This window comes from Glarea lozoyensis (assembly GCF_000409485.1).
Source record: "Glarea lozoyensis ATCC 20868 chromosome Unknown GLAREA10, whole genome shotgun sequence".
Classification (NCBI taxonomy): domain Eukaryota; kingdom Fungi; phylum Ascomycota; class Leotiomycetes; order Helotiales; family Helotiaceae; genus Glarea; species Glarea lozoyensis.
The window spans coordinates 2,142,032-2,162,770 of record NW_007360984.1 but is presented as its reverse complement, the minus strand read 5'-3'; the positions used below and the strand labels follow the sequence as shown (position 1 = coordinate 2,162,770).

Genomic DNA, 20,739 nt, shown 5'->3' with positions numbered 1-20,739 from the left:
TCGTATACTGGTTGTGGAGGGGAAGAGAAGGACGACGAAGCGGACGTGGAGGTTGCGGTGGAAGCAGATATCTCGGTCGTTTCCCTATAATGTACACGGTGGTCTGTTAGAATTGTTGGATGGTTGGGTCGAAAGAATCCTGATCTTTCCTGTGGGAGATGCAGGTAGAAGTGGGTGTGGACGCATCTGGCTGTCGACGGTGGATTTCTGTTCGTTCAGTCTTGCGCCCAAAGCTCCTCCACTGACCCACCACGGAAGACGACCCCTTGGCTACCACATAAAGCCTGCAACGGTCGTCCCAACGCCTCGCTGCCGCCGCCATGTCTGCACTTGAATTGCTTTTGATTATTATTATTAGATTTTCACTGTACATTCAAACGATTGATTGGTTTATAATTCCTATAAATTTAAAATCTCTTTCTCTGCATGTTTCGCTTGATACAAAATCCCCGAGTGCTATCTTCCACTCTGATGGCGTGTGGACTTTGCCAAGCAACTCTATACGACTCGTAGCGCTACGTCATTTGAACTAAACTTTTCACATTTTCTCCAATTCTTTTTATAGATCATAGGGCGAACATCCGGTGGCAGTTATGAAAGCTTTCATCGGGTATCCTGAAGATTCAACAAGTGAGAAAGCAAAATTCCCTTCAATACAGAAGCAACAGAACACAATATCGTATTTTCATATTCCTAAAGGATCAAAATGCAGAATCTAAACTTTTCCTTATCGTAATCCTTGTCCGCCCCTGAATCCTCATCTTTTTTGTGCCTGCTTACGAGGCATAACAACCAATGGATGAAGCCACGGTGAACGCAACCGAGAAACACAAGATTGTCCCTTGTTTCACAAGTCGATCCAAATGACGCGCAATCTGAAGGGGGGTCTGCCAATGTTAGATTCTCGAGTCCAAGAGATCGTGATCGGAGGGGATATGGAAAGGCCGTAGCTCTTTGCACGATTGTCGAACTTCAAAAGACATACGTGGGATGTGAAGATACAGACATGCCAACGAGTCCAGATCAAAGTACACGCAACCCTTTTCGAACCGTGGAGAACATATGGATACGGCCTCCAGTTTTATTCGCACATCATTTGGTCTAGAATTGCCTCGCATTTTAAAAGAATACGAGGGTGAAGATCTCACCCGAGGTTTCCGCGCTGCTGTAAACTAAGCCTTAGCTAAGTAGTCGATTAAGAGTCGGTTTCGGTGTAAGGCATAAGTCCGCTAGTTTATCCCATTGTTCGTGCATGCAGTTTGCCTCGATCAGATATAGTTGTACAAGCGAGAGTTGATGTTCTTTTGCAATGGAGGAATTAGAGTACTAAAAGCAGATTGTAACTCCTACCCATGCTTTAAATTGCAATCTAGTAATGTGATTTCCTCCATTAGGTTTGTTTTCACCAGCTAATTTCTGATAAAATACTGCCCAGCTCTATTCCTGCGAGTAGCTTCCTTTGGGGTCATATTCCTATGTCAACAAACCCCCTTTTTCGCTCGCTTACTCGACGGCACCCCTCGAACTACACCGTGAGTAAAAACATCTAGATATCAGCATCAGGCCATATCAACATGAATCATTTACGGTGCTATGATGACCCCATATTGTCGAAATTGTACAACTCAAATTCGAATTCACTTTCCCTAAAGTCTAAATACAACGTAGCAAGAATGCTATGACGACGCCTTCGTAGTCTTGTAAATACGAGTATTTTGATGTGTAACACGCCTTCGAATATTCTTCCGTTTTTTCAGCCAAAGACCCTAGCAACGTGGCATTCTATGCACAGAATAACTCGGAATATGTAGTGCTAAGGAACAATGCATATTCGAGCTGGACAACATGGCAGCCACCTGAGCACAACCTAATGGGGTGACAAAAACGTTTGAAACGGAAAAGATGCATATCGGAATACGAAGACCGTATGTAGACTGAAAATATTTCGTTGAAGATTGAAAATAAAGAGAACTTATTATTTCCCACCACAAGAAATTGATGAGAGTAAACAGAACGTCCTCTCTCGCCAATAAGTCCCCTGATTTAAGCTGGCGCACGGACTCTTCAAAGCGCGACTCCAGACCTCGAACGACGAGCTCAGCACAAATCTCCAAACAAGAAACAACACCACGAGCTGGCCACTGTATATTTCCTCAGCCTATACCCCAATGTGCTTCGTACCCACGATAATTCCCCACCTCTACGCCCACCATTGACAATAACCAACCCAGCCTCCTCACGCCAAATAACCACAATCATGGATCAAGCCGACATCCCCTCCCTCCTCTCGCGCCTGAACAGCGACGAAGACGCCATGCGCAAAATGGCCGTCTTCAAACTGCAATCCTCAATCAACGACCCCGCCTTCGCAGACCTCTTCATCTCCTCAGGCGGGCTCACCATTCTCCGCCGTCTCATCATGAGCACCGGCGGCAACACCCTCGCATACTCGCTGCAATCGCTCACCCGGCTCCTCGAGGTAGACATGGGATGGGAGATATTCGAATCGTCAGGGAGTGGCGAGCTGGTAGAACGCGTGGTAGAATTGATTGTCACACATCCTCTGGTTAATATCCTGCGCGGCGCAATGAGTATCTTGGTTGCGATTGTGTCGCATTCGCAGAGTGATAGCGGGGCGTCGATGAGGACGCCTGGGGCTTTTGGGTTTCGTGCGCTGAAACCTGCGGTTGCGGTTTTTCCGCAGTTCTTTGAGATGGTGGTTAGTCAGTTGAATAGTGCGGATCATGCGTTGTGCGCCAATGCGCTGATGTTGCTGAATGCACTGATGAGGGATGCTATATCGAGTGAGAAGGATGGGCCGAAGACTGGAGGGACAGTGGAGGAATGGCCGAAGTTTATAAAGAGATTACAGGATTTGGGGGTTATTAAGGCGGTTTATGTTTTGATGCAGAGTAGTGCGTTGCAGGATTTGGCTCATCCGTTATTGGAATTTCAGGCACTGACAAAGGTTTTGTTGAAGAAGTGGAGGGATGTTAATGTGGATTTGGAGAGACCGGAACATCGAAGGGCGCTGAAGGGAATACATCTTGCAAGCGCACCGGAGAAGAAAGACAAAGAGTCTACTGTTAATGGGACGAGAACGGAAGAATTGGCGGAAGGTGGTTCAGGAAATGCAAGAAAGGGAAGCAGGAAACACAATCCTGAGAAATGGCGAAGACTCGGCTTCGAGACAGAAAGTCCAGCATGGGAATTTGACCCAACCGGATTTTTGGGTATGATGGACTTGACAGATTATGTGAGGAAAGAGGAAGACAACTTCCAGAAAATGCTTCTGGAGCAATCAACACGACCATTACACGAGAGATGTCCTATCGCCACAGCAAGTCTCGCTTGCACAGCCATTCTATACGAACACTTTGAAGTCGAAAAATCCGACGTTGAAGACGCCAAAAGCTATCTCGTCCTCGACGGAATGAAAAACTACGACAAAATATTCCGTCCCCTCCTCCTCCAATGGTCACGCCTCCACACAGCAAGTCTCCACGCCTTCTTCCGCCTCTGGAAATCCACCGGCGCCGAACGAGAAGACTTCGACAAAGTCGCCGAGCTCGTGCGCATCCTTATCGACCAAGTCGTCGGCCTGGCCCCTCGCACAAAAGACATGCTCGAAATCGAAGAAGAGCTCTCGGAATTCGAGTACTCCCGCCTCCGCGAAATGCAAATGGAACTCCTCGAGCTCTCCTTCGAAGACGAATGGGGCCAACACCTCCACCAGGTCCGCGACGAACTCAAACACGAAGCCCTCCAATTCGTCAAGGAACAACGCATCCGCTGTCTCCTCTCCGGCGCCTGGTTTCCTCGCACCACGCTCAAACCAACTATCGAAAATCCCAGACCCTGGCGCTACATCAAACTCTCACATAACCGTCGCTACCTCCATTACGCGGATTTCGATACCCAGACCACCCAAAACCCAACTCTAGACGCCCTACTCGATAAAATAGACCTCTCCACCATCTCCTCCGTCATCTCCAACGTCTCCGCCACCGACGAATCCTCCTCCATCTCCAGCACCTCCACCCTAAAAACCACATCCCATTCCCACGCCCCGCCGCAGTCAACCACGAAAATCACCATCAACACCACCGTCGAAGGCGGCGAGCGCGCGATCCTGACGCTCATGCCCGCCACTCATTCCCTAGCGTCCGAGTGGCTCGATGGGCTGCTCATGCTGCTGAATCAGACGCCGATTACGGCGGAGACGAATCGGCTGGTGGGACTCGTGGGCGAGTATGGACTGAAGATCCGACTGCTGAATGTTAGGATGGGGGAGGGGGAGGGGTATGCGGAGGGGAGGGGCGTGGTGCCGAGTCGGGAGGGGTTGGATGAGGATTATTTTTATGAGGTGTAGTAGGAGGTGGTGGAGATTTTAGAGGTGGTGTGGGTTTGGGGAAGAGTTTGGATTTTTGTGAGATCGGGAGATAGTGAGCGTTTTGATACCCTTGTGTTTTGATGTTAGTTCGTAACTAGTATATTACTACCTATTCATCTTCTCTATCCAACGTGACAGTTCCTCCTCCCTATTTCTTTCCCTTGACACCCCATCCCAACATCTCATTACTGCTAACTTTAGGAAAGTATTATTCCACAAGGTGTAAGGCGACAGTGTGGACTCGACAGGTGGTACTTAGCTAAAGACAGAGCTCCGATTTCTTTGCCACGCCTTCCACCTTCAACTGGCACCGCTTAAAGTGGATGGATCTGTGGCGATCAACCTTTCTTGGACTACCTAAAGTTGCTAACTCGTCGGCTTTATACTAAAGTTTCCATATAAGGAGTCAATTACTCTATACACGTCCGTCAAATACGTCAATTGCGCAATGATCCGTCGCTAGTAGACGATTAAATCATCTGAGGGGACATGAGCGTAAGGCTGCCATTTGAAGGGATAGAGGTCTACGTTGAAACTCTGTTTGTATGATTTCGTATTGCGATATGTGACTAGTACGTTACTCCCATCTACCAACATATGTGTCTCCATACTTCTCTTAGATACGAGTTTCCCTCACTTTCTCACCTCCCGTCCATCCTCAATCGTTTTTCGCAAATGACGACGAATACACGTTCTAAGCGCGAAAAGCATATCTCTATCACGTCATGAAATCAGAGTCTCTCTTGGCGGACAACGAATAGACACTTCTTACACCACCTCGCCACACCACCTCCACCCAAAGGTACAACCCCCCAAACCCGTCGTTCCTGTAACCACGACAAACTTGAATCTCACTCGAAGCACCACCCTCACTACATCCAAACTTAGAAATATCGCTTATATCGTATCAAGATGTGGGAAATGAAAACCCGGAATTAGGAGTGTTTTGAGAGGGTAGATAATGCTTTCTCTTTCCTTTACCGCCTTAGTTGCAAGTAGAAGGATAGGACGATCAGAATATGATATATCTAGAACGTTGTAGCGCATGTCCCATTCCGCCAACCAGCAGATTTTAAAAGTAAAAATTTAGAAAGTCTTTACAGTTGTAATATTACAGGGTATAAGTAGAGAGGTGATTTGATAAAGGATACAAATACTGACAAGATTATCTTGTCGCTGTAGCAGATGATTTAAGCCAGAGGGGTGTAGATAATCTATCTGACAGAAGCACCGGTGTGAGTGTTAGTATATAGATAGATAGGTAAAGGTCGTTTCCTTATTACCATTAAATCCACCACCCTACATACGAGGCCTTCTACAAATAAGTGCTCTTCTACCTTCAACCCGACGTCTGTCTACCACCTACCACCTTCTCACGGCACAAACCCAACACAAAAAAGCCACATACCCCATGGGGATCCCATCCAGAGCCTTATCCAGACCCCATACGCCACAGATGTAGACCCAATATGGAATACCCCGGCCCTCACAAAGAGTTGCATAGCTTGAGGACCGACAACTTAGCTTTCCTCCCATCTACCAACCAAAAAAGTCTAGACCAAACCCTACTTCTCCAGCCCACCATCACACAACCCCTCCCGAGCGCTATTCTCATTTCCACGCACACGAAAGTACTCAGTCTTCACACACTCGTACCAAAGCAGTAACTCTCCTCCGCCTTCACACACCCTACACCAAGATACCTCCGCTACACACCAAAACCCCCAATACAGCACTCCACACGGAATGCAACGCTCGACGGAGAAACAAATATACGACTCGGCGAGCGGACCGAGACGCCTCAAATCTTTGTGATCCGGAATCTGCGATGTGGCGTACCATAAACCCCCATCCCCTTTGAAAGCCAAACTCATATTCGAGATATCCGATATGTACATATTCAAAGTAGCTGTCATATCAGCGGGATATTACACACGAAGCTGTCAAATCTAAATACTCCCAGAGATAAATGCTTAATATCTGATATCACTCCCCAAATCAAAACCGCATCAGCTTAAATAAAAGATATCTGGGATCCTCGAGTGGCGTACAAACATTAGCCAGTTCAATTGGTGGATCCCCTCCATTCAGCCTCATGTACGCGAGAAACGTGGAGTGGATTAGCCGCGAGGGCACCACATGACACCTCAAAATTGTTCCGCATACGAGTGTTGCATAGGCGGGATGTGCCTAGTGAGATCTCATGCAGGGAGCTCGGTAGTCGGGTTGTGTGGAGAAATATTATTGGGGAAGTGAAGAGGTGGTTATGTGGAAACTTTGATTGGCGTATATACTCAATTGAGATAGATAGAATTGCAGTGGTATATGGTAATAATATTTAGCATAGAATGGAATGTATATACAAATATCTAGTGGTATATTGGTACCTCTAGACGTGGTTTTGCTGACCCTAATTCATTTTATGTAGTCGTTTATTCATAAAAGCGTTTATGAGCACTAAAGACAAGTCAGTTGATGCATTCCAGTAATTCAAGAAATTTGTGTACCTTTGATAAGTCTTTATTGATAACCTTGCAAGTGAATGGTTTCGCGCAAACCATGGCACCTGTATACTTAGCTCCACCACATTGGCCACCCTTGTTAACGGCTCTGAGGGCAGGTAAAGCCTTGATGAGCTCGGCAGCACGCTCAGCAGCAACGACGATCAAGCCAGATGGGTTGGTAGATGGCATTCCAGGGAAGATACTGGCGTCTACAACGAACATGTTGTCGGTACCGTAGATTTTGGTGTTTGTGTCGACGACTGAGGTTCCGCCAGTGAGACCACTGTCGGTACCTAGCTTGGCAGTACCCATCCAATGATTTGAACGACGAGCACCAACATTGCTGTACGTCAATGGGATCTAAAATATATTAGCAACTGCTACCACGGAGACGTAAAATGATGCTTACTGTCTTGAGGTAATCAGCACCAGTCTGGTTAAGGGTTGGTGCTAACCAAGTGAGACCTGGAATGGTCTTCAAGGCACTCTTCATGCTGTCAAGGGCCATGGCGACTGTTGCAAGATCATTTGCATCACCATATGGAAGTGTCGAAACAACCATGTTCAATCCCTTGTTGATCGTAGTCTGACCTCGGGAAACAGATCCACGTCCGAGGTACAAGCTCAAAGTCATAGTATTACCGTTGTCAAAACCACCAGAGCCTTCAACTCTGGATGTCCATTGGAACTGTCGGACGATGCCATCCGGTCCCTTGATCTCCTCCCACATCATTGGACCAATATTTGGCGCAGCTTGAGTAAGTGGACCGATTCTTTTTGTAAGATAATCAACCTTGTCCTTTTCGATAGGTGTATTCCAAGCCGCGGGCCAGTCATAGTAGGAGACATTAGGGTGAGAGATGACTGTATCAGTGTTAAGATGGTCATTCAGACTCTTTCCAACAGGGAGATTGAGCCAGTTTGCTGAGTTCGACATAACCTTGGCATCTGCACTAGTAGCAACAATATCAAGTTGATCTTTTGGACCAATGCCACTTCGGAAAAGGATTTTAGTTGTTCCAAAAGTTCCAGCTGCGAGGATGACCCGACCGGTAACTGGGGTGAGCTGGACAGTTCCATAGCGACCGCCATTGTTAGCAGGAGAAACGTCTAAGCTGACTGCGTGTCCTCCAATGCGTGTGATACGCTCGACACTAGTGTTCAACCACATTTGGAAGTTCTTTCTGCCTGCAGCAGTGACAAGGTAGGTTGCCATTGGTCCACCTCGCTCTCCATGGGAGGACATATATGGTGTATGAGCATAGGTTCGGTTCTTCTTCTCTGGCACATTATTGGCAGTTACACTAGTCCATTTAGCATTATCTAACCCTTGTCGGATAGTGTCGAATCCGGATTGCACATAGAGCTTGCCATCCAAAGATGGATGGTCTGTGCCTGGAATCCTGGAAAAGACCCTGTTTGTGGCAGGTAACATATCTTTTGCTTTCCAGCCGGCAGGGAAGTTGTAATCCCAATCAGATGGGTTGGCCTAAGATTATCAGTGAAGGAACAATGATTTTAAGTGGCATGAGCTTTACCTTCCACCAGAGTCCAGCATTGACAGCAGCACCACCACCAAGAACGCATCCTGCCATTTGATCCATATCAGTGCAGGCGACACCTGGTGAGCCACCATTCCAGATTCTGTTGCATTCTCCGGGAATATCGAACCAGGTCAGATTCTGGCCATCTAGCCAGCCACTCTCTGGTCGCAAAGCTGAGGAGGTTAGCATGTATAGGACCTTGAAGTAGCATCGCACTTACTTCCACCCCATCGTGCAGATGAAGCAATTCCCTTCTCAATAAGAAGTACGGACTTTCCAGTTTCCGACAATTTGTCCGCAATAGGGATTCCAGCAGCTCCACCACCAATGACTATGTAGTCATAGCTGGTGGCTGTTGGAACTGGGACTGAGGAGTATGGTACGGCAGTTGGAGTAGTGGTGGGTACGGTTCCGGTAGGTACTGATGTCGCCAATGCAGCCCACTTGGAGTAATCCGTATGAGTTGCAGAACTGACGACGACCTTGAATACACCTTGTCCATTGTCATGCTGTCCAAAATCAGACATCGCATCTGCTTTTACGGCTGCCGACTCAAGCGCCTGTCCCCATCCTTGGATGAACTCTCCAGCAGAGGTCGAAGTATTGAATTCAGACTGGGTAGGATCGTCAAAGATCAAACATCTCTCGCACTTGTATACCAAGGTGAAATGAGTGGCGTTGACTTTAGAGAATATCTGGGTCAATTTTGCGGTTCCTTTGTAGGCAATAGGTAATTGGTAAGATCTGGATTACAGATTAGCTTTGTTGCTTGAGCATTTGAGGATACTGACGGTGAGTAACGGAATGATGTGACAACTTCGTCACCATTTCCAGTTGGCCAGGCGAGAATCATGAGATGATTGGGCATAGATGCACTCATGTCGCCCTGTAGAACACCAGTCCATCCATTTCCATTAGGTGTGGATCCCACCTATTGGATTAGCATACCGTCCGTCTGCCTTTTGCTGGGCAAGAAAACCTACAATCAAACCAACATAATCATAGAAATCTACAGTTGTAGCACTTGGTGGCAAAGCAATACCGAATGTATAGCCTCCGATGGAAGCTTGAGAGAAACCTGACGGGTCCACTCCATCTGGTTCATAACTTGTATAGAAAGTAATATTCGTGTTTGGCTCCGTAAAGGTTCCATGTTGAGCAAAATCTTGAGCGAGCACAGAAGAAACAGCTATGAACGTGTTAGACACTATGAGCTCAAAAGATGATGGAAAGCTCACAGAAAAGAAGAGAACCAAGAACTCCAGTAGAAAGGTTAGTTAGCTTCATGTTGACGGCAGCACAACTGATCAATTGAGTCGGAGCTGTAGACAGGAAAGCTGAGCTTACACAGATGGGATACTGAGCAAGTTATAGCTTTTTTTCTTTCGACCTTCGGCTGAACCAACCAACACCTTGCTCTCAATACCTCAATCACCATTGGATACACCAGACGAGGAATATAAGCATGGGGAAGATGATTTATTATGCGGGGATATGTACATGGTGCATGCTAAGGCTCAATAGCGAACCTGGGGATCTGTATGAAATCCAAACGTTTTAACGGGGGGGAAATTACCCGTTTAGTGTTAATGAAGGACGATGAGAAATGAATGAGTCTCTTGCGGGTGAGCCAGCCGGGTCAACGTGACCGGTGGAGAAGTGCATAGCTTTGATTTTAATTTGCATGGCATTCAGGCTCATCGGCGCTCACTCTCCGCACTCGCGAAATAGTTCAACCGACCGCTGATCCTGGACGATTGGTCGAGTAAGATCAAGAATCCCAAGGCCCACGAGGACGACAGACGAGGATGGTAATATGAGAGTGAGATGCAAAGGACGGATTATCTACTCCCAACCCGACACTTGTCCTGGGAATTTGCAAGTCATATGGAATGATTGGAGGTGATGTTGGTCAGATGCGTGAGATAAAGAGAAAAGAGGCGAGGTACCTGCAGGTCGAGGGGTACGAAGTTCAAGGTGTCGGAATATGTGTAGAGCCTCCCAGCAGTTTCTTGCGAGGATAGAGAAATTCCAAATATCCAAAGAAAAGGTAAACTTCCGCCAATAACTCCCAAAATGAAACTTTCCATGGGCTTGGAATCTTGGATATGCAAATGAGTAGCTTCGGATGTTGTGTTTGGGAGAAGAAATGTCAGAAAGTGAGATGGAACAAACAGCGAGGGGAACCTGGAAGAACTGTTTATCCTTCCGAAAATCACATGAGACTCAATCACGTGTTGTCTTGTACAGCTGTCCAAAGGTTCTCAGTCTTTCAGACCTGGCTGGCAATCCAACACTTTTCATTTTGTTTCAACTTTTTTTTAAGTATATAATTTTTCTGGTCGTTGTTCAGTTACATGAAGTCAGGCATGTCATCTGGCGATGGCAAAATCTTTAGCATTCTTCGAGCAAGACGTCTAGAAATATCTGCCGACAAGGGGGACTTCATTGGGTTGAGCAAAAGGTTTGTTCAACTAGATAACATTTGATTGAACAGAAAACAAGGAAACCAGGAATTTTCTGGGTATGATGAGGAGCAAATCTATACGTTTGTTGGAAGATTTGAAATTGTTAGCTTAACAAGTCTTTCTGAAGAGGGGTACCAGTCCTTGATTGACCCTGAACATTGCAACATTACACCACCTAGTATTGTATTTTGCAAGCTTGAATATGATTCACAACATAGTGTAAAAGCTGAATTGATATTCAAGGAGTAAAGCATAACGAAAGAATCCAATCACTGTCGAACTTTGTATCAATCAGATTGTCATTTATCAAAGAGAGAAGTCAGACTTGTAAGCACGGGTTACGTTTGTTGTTATGTTGGTGCTTTGTGAGATGTGCTTAAGCTTCTCGCAAAGCACCTAGACACAGAAGCCTAGTACGGATGTTAGCAACCAATTCGTGTCCTGTGAATTAATATGAAGTATCCCAAGTCATCTTGAATTTCATTATCAATTGCCTCTTTAGCTAAGAAAATCAATAGTTTCCGACGATGAAACTTGTCACTCGTGCTCGAAAAATTTGACTTCCGCGACCCTCAATCATACCCAGTCCATTCTGCTCCGCATGGATATAGAGAATGTTAGAAGGCATTTTGGATTGAGGAGGAAATGAGTTCTAGATTGTTTGATTCTCTTCTTCCTTTACTTCCACGTGATTCGATCCGATGGTCCATAGTCACGTGAAATCTCCTGTCAACTGTCGCCTCGGCACTTCAGTCGGCTCGGTCGGCAATAAACGGAAGGCGCACAAAAGCACTCGAGGCTGCAAACTTGTAAGCACGAAAGAGGAACCATCTCATTGGCCGATTTGTCTACTAGAGCATTTTACATCTCGACATCGATGAGGTCGCGAAATCGCCTCCAAACATCCGATTAAATAGTGTCTCGTCCCCTTATCTCCCCTCTACACCTGGTGCTCTTCTCTCTTCAATATGTCTTCAATCGCTATGCGGAGGTTCGCAGCTGGTCCTTCGGTGAGTAGAATATCTACAATGTTATGGTCAATATCGCAAATGGCATGACTGATGGCTAATCCACTGTTTGCAGGTTTCGAGGGCACTGAAGAACCAGACCAGAACATTTTCCTCAACGCGTCCTGCTGGTATGTACTTCGATCTTTGGTGTACAAATGATGGGCATAGCTTACGGATTGGCAGCGCGGATAATAACACATGCGCCTTTGCGAGCGAAGGAAGCAAGTCCATTCCTCAGCAATAAATATCCAGTGGTGGTATGTAGATTCGATGAAGCCAATGTCTCGGTTCTAATGTGTTACTAGGACCACGAGTACGATGCCATCGTCGTCGGTGCTGGTGGAGCAGGTCTGCGAGCAGCCTTCGGTCTTGCCGAGGCAGGTTTCAACACGGCGTGTATATCCAAGCTCTTCCCAACTCGAAGTCACACAGTAGCAGCACAAGGAGGAATCAATGCGGCGCTGGGTAACATGCACGAGGACGACTGGAGGTGGCACATGTACGACACCGTCAAAGGTTCAGATTGGTTAGGAGATCAGGATGCTATTCACTATATGACAAGGGAGGCGCCACAGTCCGTCATCGAATTGGAAAATTATGGTTGCCCCTTCTCAAGAACGGAAGATGGAAAGATGTAGGTTCATACATGTTGGTTAGGAAGATGTAAACTGACGATGCTAGCTACCAACGTGCGTTCGGAGGACAATCGCAGAAATTTGGCAAAGGTGGACAGGCCTACCGATGCTGCGCTGCTGCGGATCGAACTGGACACGCTCTCCTTCACACCCTATACGGTCAATCTCTCAGACATAACACCAACTACTTCATCGAATACTTCGCTCTCGATCTGATTATGGAGGATGGCGAGTGCAAGGGTGTTATTGCTTACAACCAAGAAGATGGAACCCTCCACCGATTCCGAGCACACAACACCGTTCTAGCAACTGGAGGTTACGGACGTGCCTATTTCAGTTGCACATCTGCACACACGTGCACTGGTGACGGAATGGCTATGGTTGCCCGTGCCGGTCTTCCTAACCAGGATCTCGAGTTCGTTCAATTCCACCCAACTGGTATTTATGGTGCTGGATGCTTGATTACCGAAGGAGCTCGTGGAGAGGGTGGATATCTCCTCAACTCTGAGGGTGAGCGGTTTATGGAACGTTATGCACCAACTGCCAAGGATTTGGCCAGTCGAGATGTCGTTTCCCGATCAATGACTATGGAGATCCGTGAAGGCCGTGGTGTTGGCCCTGATAAGGACCATCTATACCTGCAACTCAGTCACTTGCCACCAGATGTTCTCCACGAACGTCTTCCAGGTATCTCTGAGACTGCCTCTATCTTCTCTGGTGTCGATGTTCGAAAGCAGCCAATTCCAGTTCTTCCAACCGTTCACTACAACATGGGTGGTATCCCAACCAAATATACTGGTGAGGTTCTCACTGTGGATGGTGAAGGCAAGGACAAGGTCGTCCCAGGTCTTTTTGCATGTGGTGAGGCTGCTTGTGTCTCGGTTCACGGTGCCAACCGTCTTGGAGCCAACTCGCTGCTCGATTTGATCGTCTTCGGTCGTGCTGTATCGCACACTGTTCGGGATAACTTCGAGCCTGGTATGCCACACAAGGAGATCAGCGCTGATGCTGGTGCCGAGTCTATCAGTGTCCTTGACCAGATCCGTACTGCCGACGGACCAAAGTCTACACACGAGATTCGTCTTGCTATGCAAAAGGTTATGCAGACAGATGTCAGTGTTTTCAGAACCCAAGAAAGTTTGGATGAGGGTGTCAGCAAGATCAATGCTGTTGACCAGACCTTCAAGGATGTTGGCACCAAGGACAGAAGCATGATCTGGAATTCTGACTTGGTCGAGACACTCGAATTAAGAAACTTGTTGACCTGCGCGTAAGTACCCGCTCTCACTTTCGGAAGCAATCATCACTAACAAATTTCAGTGTTCAAACCGCAGAGTCAGCAGCAGCTAGAACCGAATCCCGTGGAGCTCACGCACGTGAGGATTTCCCAGAAAGAGACGACAAGGAATGGATGAAGCACACATTATCTTACCAGAAGAAGCCCCAAGGAAAGACCAACCTCTCATACCGAAGTGTGGTCGGTACCACCCTAGACGAGAATGAGTGCAAGGCGGTCCCACCATTCAAGCGTGTATACTAGACGAACTTTTTTATTTTTTCATCGCGAGCAACGTTTTGAGGGTGGAGTGGTAGAGACCTGAGCAGATATTAATCGGCTAGAAGATAAATGATGAGCGGTCTAGCGTGCATACTTTGAGTGTTTTGGGATGGGGCAGGGAAACGCATTATGGTGTTTTGCTTGCTTGCTTTGTTGTATCGTAGGGTTGTAAGTAGAGGAAATTGATTATTGAAAGCAACTAGTTCACATTACCGTTTCACCTAGTGTCTAAAAATTTCGACCGAAGAGCGAGGACTAACCAAGTCCAATCAGAAGAAGTCCAATAACTCTAAGGTACATTTGAAGCTCTTAGGATACATTTTACTGACGCAAAAACTCAGTCTGATGGGTGATATGCCTTTCTTGACAGCCAAACAGCTTGATGCGCTTTTGTGATAGCTCCTAAGTCGTATACCAATTGATGGCAGAGCTCCCGACATAGCGGGTTATAAACTGTAACGGTACACGGCTTCATGATGCTCTTCAATTCATTCTGAATCATTCATCGAGCTCCGTCTCTCGTTCATCCAGGTCATGAGCCTCCTCGGCAGTCATTCGTCGTGCCCTGCTTATCGTGCCGTATAGCACAGTTGCATGAAAATATAATAATGCCTTTCCAAAAGCCACTCCATTTTCCATATCACGTTTAGCTCTCAAGAAAAGGTCTCTTTTGGTCTCAGGTCTTCCGTTCAGCGCACTTCGAAAGTTTCCCCGCCTAATATCTTGGGCCAATTCCTGAGTTACCTTCGAAAATATTTGCCCACTCTGTTTCATTTCTAGTGAGAAAGTAGACCATGCATAGTTCCAGGGCCCCTTCGAGCCAGTCGGATCATACGCTCCAGGTGCGAGAGGTCCATTTTGGTAGAGAACTTGAATTGCTTTGGAAATGCGCCTGTGCTGCTGGAAGTTGTTTGCGAAGCCTTCAAGGTTTAAAGTACGTATTACCTTATGGTTGTCTAAGGACATGGATTAATATAGCTTTCCCCTATCGCGAGATACATGATCACAAGAGACTCACTGAATGCTCCTGGGGCTTGGACTCGGAATCCATTCTCCCAGCTACTTACATGCGTCTGCATATCAGCAGGATCCTTAGATGCCCAGTCAGCAATCTGTCTCTTCGTGCCAACAAAGACGGAGGAGTCCCGTCTCGTCATGACCACACGATCTACCATCGAAAGTGCGAAAACCTGGCAATTCTTCTCGAATAGGTCGTAGACTGGCATTTGTTTGATCAACCATTCTGCTATCAAACGAACTTCAGACGGCGAGTAGTCTGTACAGCCAACCTCGTAAACGACTAACGGCGGTCTTCCCTTCATGGTTGATGAGTTTTCGGAGTATGGATCTTCGGTTTTCAGCACGACGTTCTCCGGTTTATCGACGCCTAAACTGCTTTGGAATTTGGCACCCGACTGCAGACCTGGTACTGACAAGTGATAGAATTGGCCATGTGAAAAGACCGACCAATGCGAGAAAGATATCGGCCAGCCTTCGTGAGGCACACATGCTAAATACACGTGCTGAAAAGACTCTGGTGCTTCGGGCAGTTCGTCGTGAAGCTGGTTAAGTAACATGAGCCTCGAAAGCTCCCCTCCGTTATCCCATGCGACAGGAAAGCCGAGCAAATCGAAGAACTTATCTCGAATTGAGAATGTTGAAGTTTCGAATAGGTCCTTCAAAGTTCGTGGATGGGGCGCGGAAAGGCCCTCGATAACAGAGTTGGCAAATCCGCTTTGGGTATCCATAGCTAGTAATTCAGCCAGCCCCGCAATGTTACCACCTGGGACGACGTCGCAGTCATGAAGGTAGATAGAGAAACAAAGCTGCAAATATGCGATGTTCTGGTGGTTGAACTATAATAACTGGCAGCTCTAAGGTAGCCTTCTTAACACAGCCCCCACATCCCTACCTGCAGCGGCGTCACACACAGTGACATAGCCACGACAGTATAGCGGCATAAAGCGAATCTGCCCGAATCTGCCCTTGGGGTAGAAGTGTATTAGTCGACTCTCTATACTTTTCAGGCAAATATCTACAGTGAAACATCTATATAAACATTCTTACAATAATTTTGTCTTATATACAAGGACAACTTCTTAATTTTCTTAGTATGTTATATAATTACTTTATAAGTACTAGGCTGAGTAAAAATTTTGAGTTAAATATTATTATTCGAGTAATATATACTCTTATATTTCTTTAGATAAAATTAAATCTTTACATATTTTAGTTTAGCGTTATAGAGTTCTTGCTAACCTCGATCGTCATAAGATTTACCGCTGTTAGGATTCCATAATAACAATAGTATGACAGTTCATGACGTTTTCTTGAACCTACATGCGGTAGTCTATATTCTCAGCACCTTTGACGTCAGAAATGAGCTAGCCTTTAAATTTCTTATGTGTTGGCGATATGGGCCAAGCGATCCGGCTGTCGTAACAGCAATGATATGTATCTAATTCACATCAGCGGCGTTCTTCTATACAGCTTGGGTCAGATACGAAAGTTAAGCAGGGATCAGTAGTTAATCTCAGTAAGAGGCCAAGCCCTGAGCCTGGAGAGCTCGAAATAGTATAGGAAACCTCACGTACAAGCGAAGTCTACATATTTCCGCTTTCATTTCTACCCTCTTCAGTTTTGCTCTGTGCAGTTTCGCTTTTCGTGATACAACTCTCCTTCTTTCCGCTCTCCTCATCATCGCTACCAGACCACCCATCGAATCACTGACGTCCACTATCACAAAATCCATACCCTCATGTACCTCCCTCTGATCGAGCAAACTCTTTCAGCTAAGCCCCATCATAACCACCACCGAATCAAGTTTTAGCACATCCCCCCCGCTGGACCCATCATCCCCGGATTGGTCGCCATCATGACATTCAAATTATTCATATTATTCATGTTGATATTATTCATGGCGTTCATGTTATTCACGTTGTTCATACTGTTCATGTTGTTCATGTTGTTCATATTGTTTACTCCCAGCGCATTCACAGCGGCAGCTTTCCGGGCCATGGTATTCCGGAGAGTGCTGTACTGACTCCAAAGTGGTTCGTCGAGCTGCTGGAACTGCATTCCAGGCGGCTGGTGGGATTCTGGAATGGAATGGAGAGTGTACCAGTTCCCGCTATCCTTCTGGGATGTTCGCCAGCTGCGTATATCGGCAACGAGCTGCTCGGCTGGCTGACGGGTTTTAGTCTGTGGTAATATCCACGACTTGCGTTCTGGTTTCAAGAAACCGAATTGGTCAAATGCTGTGGCGATAGTAGCAATCACGAAAGTGTTATTGTTGACGAGCTTGTTGTCGAGTAAGATGTCGACGACCTCTTCAGCGTTATCACACGTCAAATTGAGGCCCCGGAAGAGCATCACTACAAGACACACGCCTTCATCAGTAACCTTATTAGCGTTGCGTGAAGCTTTTGCGAGTTTCGACACGCATATCTCAATGAACAGCTTCTGGGCAGAGACATCGTAGTGCGATATGATCCGTGGACCCATCTTTGGATCCTCGAGGGCCATCAGCCCGAATACATGGTCCAATGCATTTTGACATTCGGTATACTGAAAATTGAAGGCTAGCTGAAAGATATCGGTCCCAGGAAAATACGTCTTGCTCCTGCTGAAAAGACCCTGAGGTTTTTGATTCTGCTTCCAGAAATATAGTAGGAAAGACCGGGGGATGCCGTCTAGCTGTCCTAATTTCTTTCTTTTGTTCTTCTGCATTATGCTCATGAAGTAATAGTTCAGTGGCGTCGAAAAGAATGAGTCGCCGCTCATATGATCCGGGCCACAATAAACAACGATGGAGCGCGCGAGTAGGAATTCCTGGACGATCCAGGTGCGGTTCCAGTAATCTCGTGAGAGCAGACTCGTCCAGGCATCAAGTCTCTCATTATCATCTTTAAAAACTCGGACGGCAGCCGATACCCAGTCCTGAAAACCGGCTCCAGCAAAGATCTTCTGGCTATGCTCGTCGTGCTCGCCGAGCCAGACAAGCACTTTCTTCGCGCGCGGGTAGATCTCACTCATCATCGCGACCTGATGACCCTTTTCGCCCACGTCTTGCTGATTGATACAAAGAGCATCTATGTAGAGTTCTTGGGCGTTTTGGCTGGATGCCCGGAAGCGTTTCAGGAACAGGAAAAGGTTGTCACGGATGGTGAAAGGGGTCTTGTCGACGAGGATCTGAGAATTGTTGGAGGATTCTGGGCCCCATTGATAGGAGAGAGCGTCAAATTTTGGTTTATCTTCCAAGTTGACGTGTCGTAGCGTTGTTTCTATGGGTGCGGAATAGGCGCCTGGGAGGAGTCTAAGGACGCGGAATTGACGCGGAGTAAGTGGTTGGTATGAATGCGTAGACATTTGGATCTGAATCTGGGAAGAGTCAAGGGGTTTCTTTTGGAGCAGCGTTAGGATTTCCGATGGCCTTTATTCTGCCAGAAGGTCGTCTGGTTCAACAGGGGCATTTTGCGCCCCCAAATGAACCCTGAAGGACCATGTCCGTTATGGATTTCCCCCATGCTTATTCATTTGTAAGAAGAATGTAACACTATTCCCAAAATCTGTGGCTACAGCTCTTTTGATGTGCTGAATGGTTGTCATACTGTTGGTGTGATGCTGGAAAAAGGTAAAATATCAAGTTGGGTGTAGACCTAAAGGGGCGAAATTTCTGTTGTAATTTTCATTGACGCATTTTCAATATTTCTTAGATATAACTTGTTACGCCTTCCCAGGAGTGTTTTTGTTACTTCAATTACGGAAAAGAAGAAAATTAAAGTAACGACTTATAGCTATTTGTTTTATTAAAATAGTACTAAGGGCTGATCACGTGATGTTAAAACGTGATCTCAATACTTACTTAATCCGCCGAAGTCCTGGCCGAGTTTTATGGAATCACAAAACAACATGAGCCTCAACCACACCAAACGGATCAAGGATCCGTTACTTGGGCATGGCCTCGTCTCGACCGAGGCTCTCGAGCCGGGGGATAGGATTATCCAAATTAAAGACCCCTATCTCATCGTAGTAGAAAAGGACGCCCTTGACAGGGTTTGCTCCTACTGCCTCGCCGAAAACGATATCTCGGCCTTAAAACGCTGCACAGGATGTAAAATTGTGCGTTACTGCTCGTCAACATGTCAGAAATCGGACTGGAAACTCATACACAAAAGCGAATGTCCAGTTCTCGGCAAACTTCCTGGACTTCCACCAACACCGGTACGGGCGCTGTATCAAGCACTGGTGCGGTATTCGAAATCTGGAGATTTGGATGAGAGATCGAAGGGTCTCGAAAGCCATATTGATGAGTTGAAGAAAGATCAGAGGAGATGGGAGGATATGTTTTTGCAGGCGAGAGCTGCTGTTGAGTTTTCTAAGAGTCCTCCGGCGAAGATGGAAATGTGTACAAGATTACTGTGTATCGTAAGTCAAGGCCATCAGATCATAAGAGATTATCTAATGATGTATAAGATGGCAACCAACGCGTTTAGAGCAACTCTACCAGACGACACTCCAATCGGATTGTGCTACGAACCCACTCTTGCTCTCGCTAATCATTCTTGCACTCCAAATGCATATATCATGTTCGATGGCCGGAGTATCTCACTAATAGCTCTAGATTCCATTGAGCAAGACGAGCAGTTGTTTATTTCCTATGTGGATTTCACCCAGAGCCGGGATCTTCGAAGGGCAGAATTACGCCAACGATATTTTTTCCAGTGCGAATGCAAGAAATGTACTGATGACTTAAACCCATATCAAATTCTCATTCAAACCCCAGTCGCTCCATCGCCAAAATTCGATCTTTTCGTGGATCGGAAATCTCTAGTAGATCATGCTAGGTCAAGAACCACCACTCTTACTCACCTAGATACTTCAACACTCACTCAATCCTCTCAGAAGGTTTATACGATATTGGACCAAACCCGCTCAACCGCATCTCCTCAAGCAAAGCTCAATCTCCTTAAACAGGGCCTCCACTTCCTATCTCAGTTCCACACCAACGCCCTCCACGCACTCCCACCTTACCCAACCCTCCTCGACGAAGTTTACCTCCTTTACATAGACACTTCGTATCTTCCTGCCGCTCTCATCCTTTTACTCTTCACATTCCTCAACTGCGATGTGTACAACTGGCCACAACCACACCATCCTGTACGCGTCACTCGCTTGTTCACCATAGCACGGTTGTTGAAATACGCAGCATCACTACAACTTGAAGATCTGACATCGAGTTTGCCCACAGTACCGTCTGAGGTCTTGCAAAGTGTGGATTTCATAGATGCGGTACACGTAGTTCTTGTTTTAGTCGATGACCTTGGAAGGAAAAGTCATGGAGCAGACTCTAGATTTATGGTACAGGTCGCTGAGGAATTGAAAGAGGTTGAGGAGGTGCAGAGACTCAGAGGGGATTCGGGGAGGGCGATTCGAGGATGGCAAAGTGGCAATTCTAACGAGAGTATGAAGGTTGTGGAGAGTGTGCTTAGCGGTCTACGTCTTTTGGCGGGATATGCGGTGAATGTTGTAAAGAGTTTGGAAGTTTGAGAGCCGAGTGTCTTATGTAAGTTTCAGCAGGTCGCTTTTGGTCCTAGCTCAGAACTATAACAACATGAGAATTTAGTA

At 46.5% G+C, this 20,739-nt stretch overlaps 6 protein-coding genes across 6 annotated transcripts; 3 read left to right on the top strand and 3 right to left on the bottom strand.

Moving 5' to 3' along the window:
• Positions 1-2,257: 2,257 nt before the first annotated feature.
• On the top strand, positions 2,258-4,372 carry GLAREA_05734 (ARM repeat-containing protein; the record flags this gene model as incomplete). The annotated part of the gene is made up of 1 exon (XM_008079023.1): positions 2,258-4,372. One exon carries the CDS (start codon positions 2,258-2,260, stop codon positions 4,370-4,372), a length of 2,115 nt encoding a protein of 704 aa, XP_008077214.1.
• Positions 4,373-6,841: 2,469 nt separating this feature from the next.
• Positions 6,842-9,728, bottom strand: GLAREA_05733 (FAD/NAD(P)-binding protein; the record flags this gene model as incomplete). Its single annotated transcript, XM_008079022.1, has 8 exons — positions 6,842-6,850; positions 6,901-7,257; positions 7,307-8,386; positions 8,436-8,614; positions 8,662-9,185; positions 9,233-9,372; positions 9,425-9,630; positions 9,680-9,728. 8 exons carry the CDS (start codon positions 9,726-9,728, stop codon positions 6,842-6,844), a joined length of 2,544 nt encoding a protein of 847 aa, XP_008077213.1.
• A 2,149-nt stretch (positions 9,729-11,877) lies between these two features.
• GLAREA_05732 (FAD/NAD(P)-binding protein) lies at positions 11,878-14,094 on the top strand (the record flags this gene model as incomplete). The annotated part of the gene is made up of 6 exons (XM_008079021.1): positions 11,878-11,919; positions 11,993-12,047; positions 12,103-12,176; positions 12,225-12,553; positions 12,601-13,824; positions 13,875-14,094. 6 exons carry the CDS (start codon positions 11,878-11,880, stop codon positions 14,092-14,094), a joined length of 1,944 nt encoding a protein of 647 aa, XP_008077212.1.
• Positions 14,095-14,610: 516 nt separating this feature from the next.
• GLAREA_05731 (uncharacterized protein) lies at positions 14,611-15,860 on the bottom strand (the record flags this gene model as incomplete). The annotated part of the gene is made up of 2 exons (XM_008079020.1): positions 14,611-15,068; positions 15,131-15,860. 2 exons carry the CDS (start codon positions 15,858-15,860, stop codon positions 14,611-14,613), a joined length of 1,188 nt encoding a protein of 395 aa, XP_008077211.1.
• A 506-nt stretch (positions 15,861-16,366) lies between these two features.
• GLAREA_05730 (uncharacterized protein) lies at positions 16,367-18,480 on the bottom strand (the record flags this gene model as incomplete). The annotated part of the gene is made up of 3 exons (XM_008079019.1): positions 16,367-16,394; positions 16,453-16,477; positions 17,061-18,480. 3 exons carry the CDS (start codon positions 18,478-18,480, stop codon positions 16,367-16,369), a joined length of 1,473 nt encoding a protein of 490 aa, XP_008077210.1.
• A 543-nt stretch (positions 18,481-19,023) lies between these two features.
• On the top strand, positions 19,024-20,661 carry GLAREA_05729 (SET; the record flags this gene model as incomplete). Its single annotated transcript, XM_008079018.1, has 1 exon — positions 19,024-20,661. One exon carries the CDS (start codon positions 19,024-19,026, stop codon positions 20,659-20,661), a length of 1,638 nt encoding a protein of 545 aa, XP_008077209.1.
• Between the last annotated feature and the right edge of the window lie 78 nt (positions 20,662-20,739).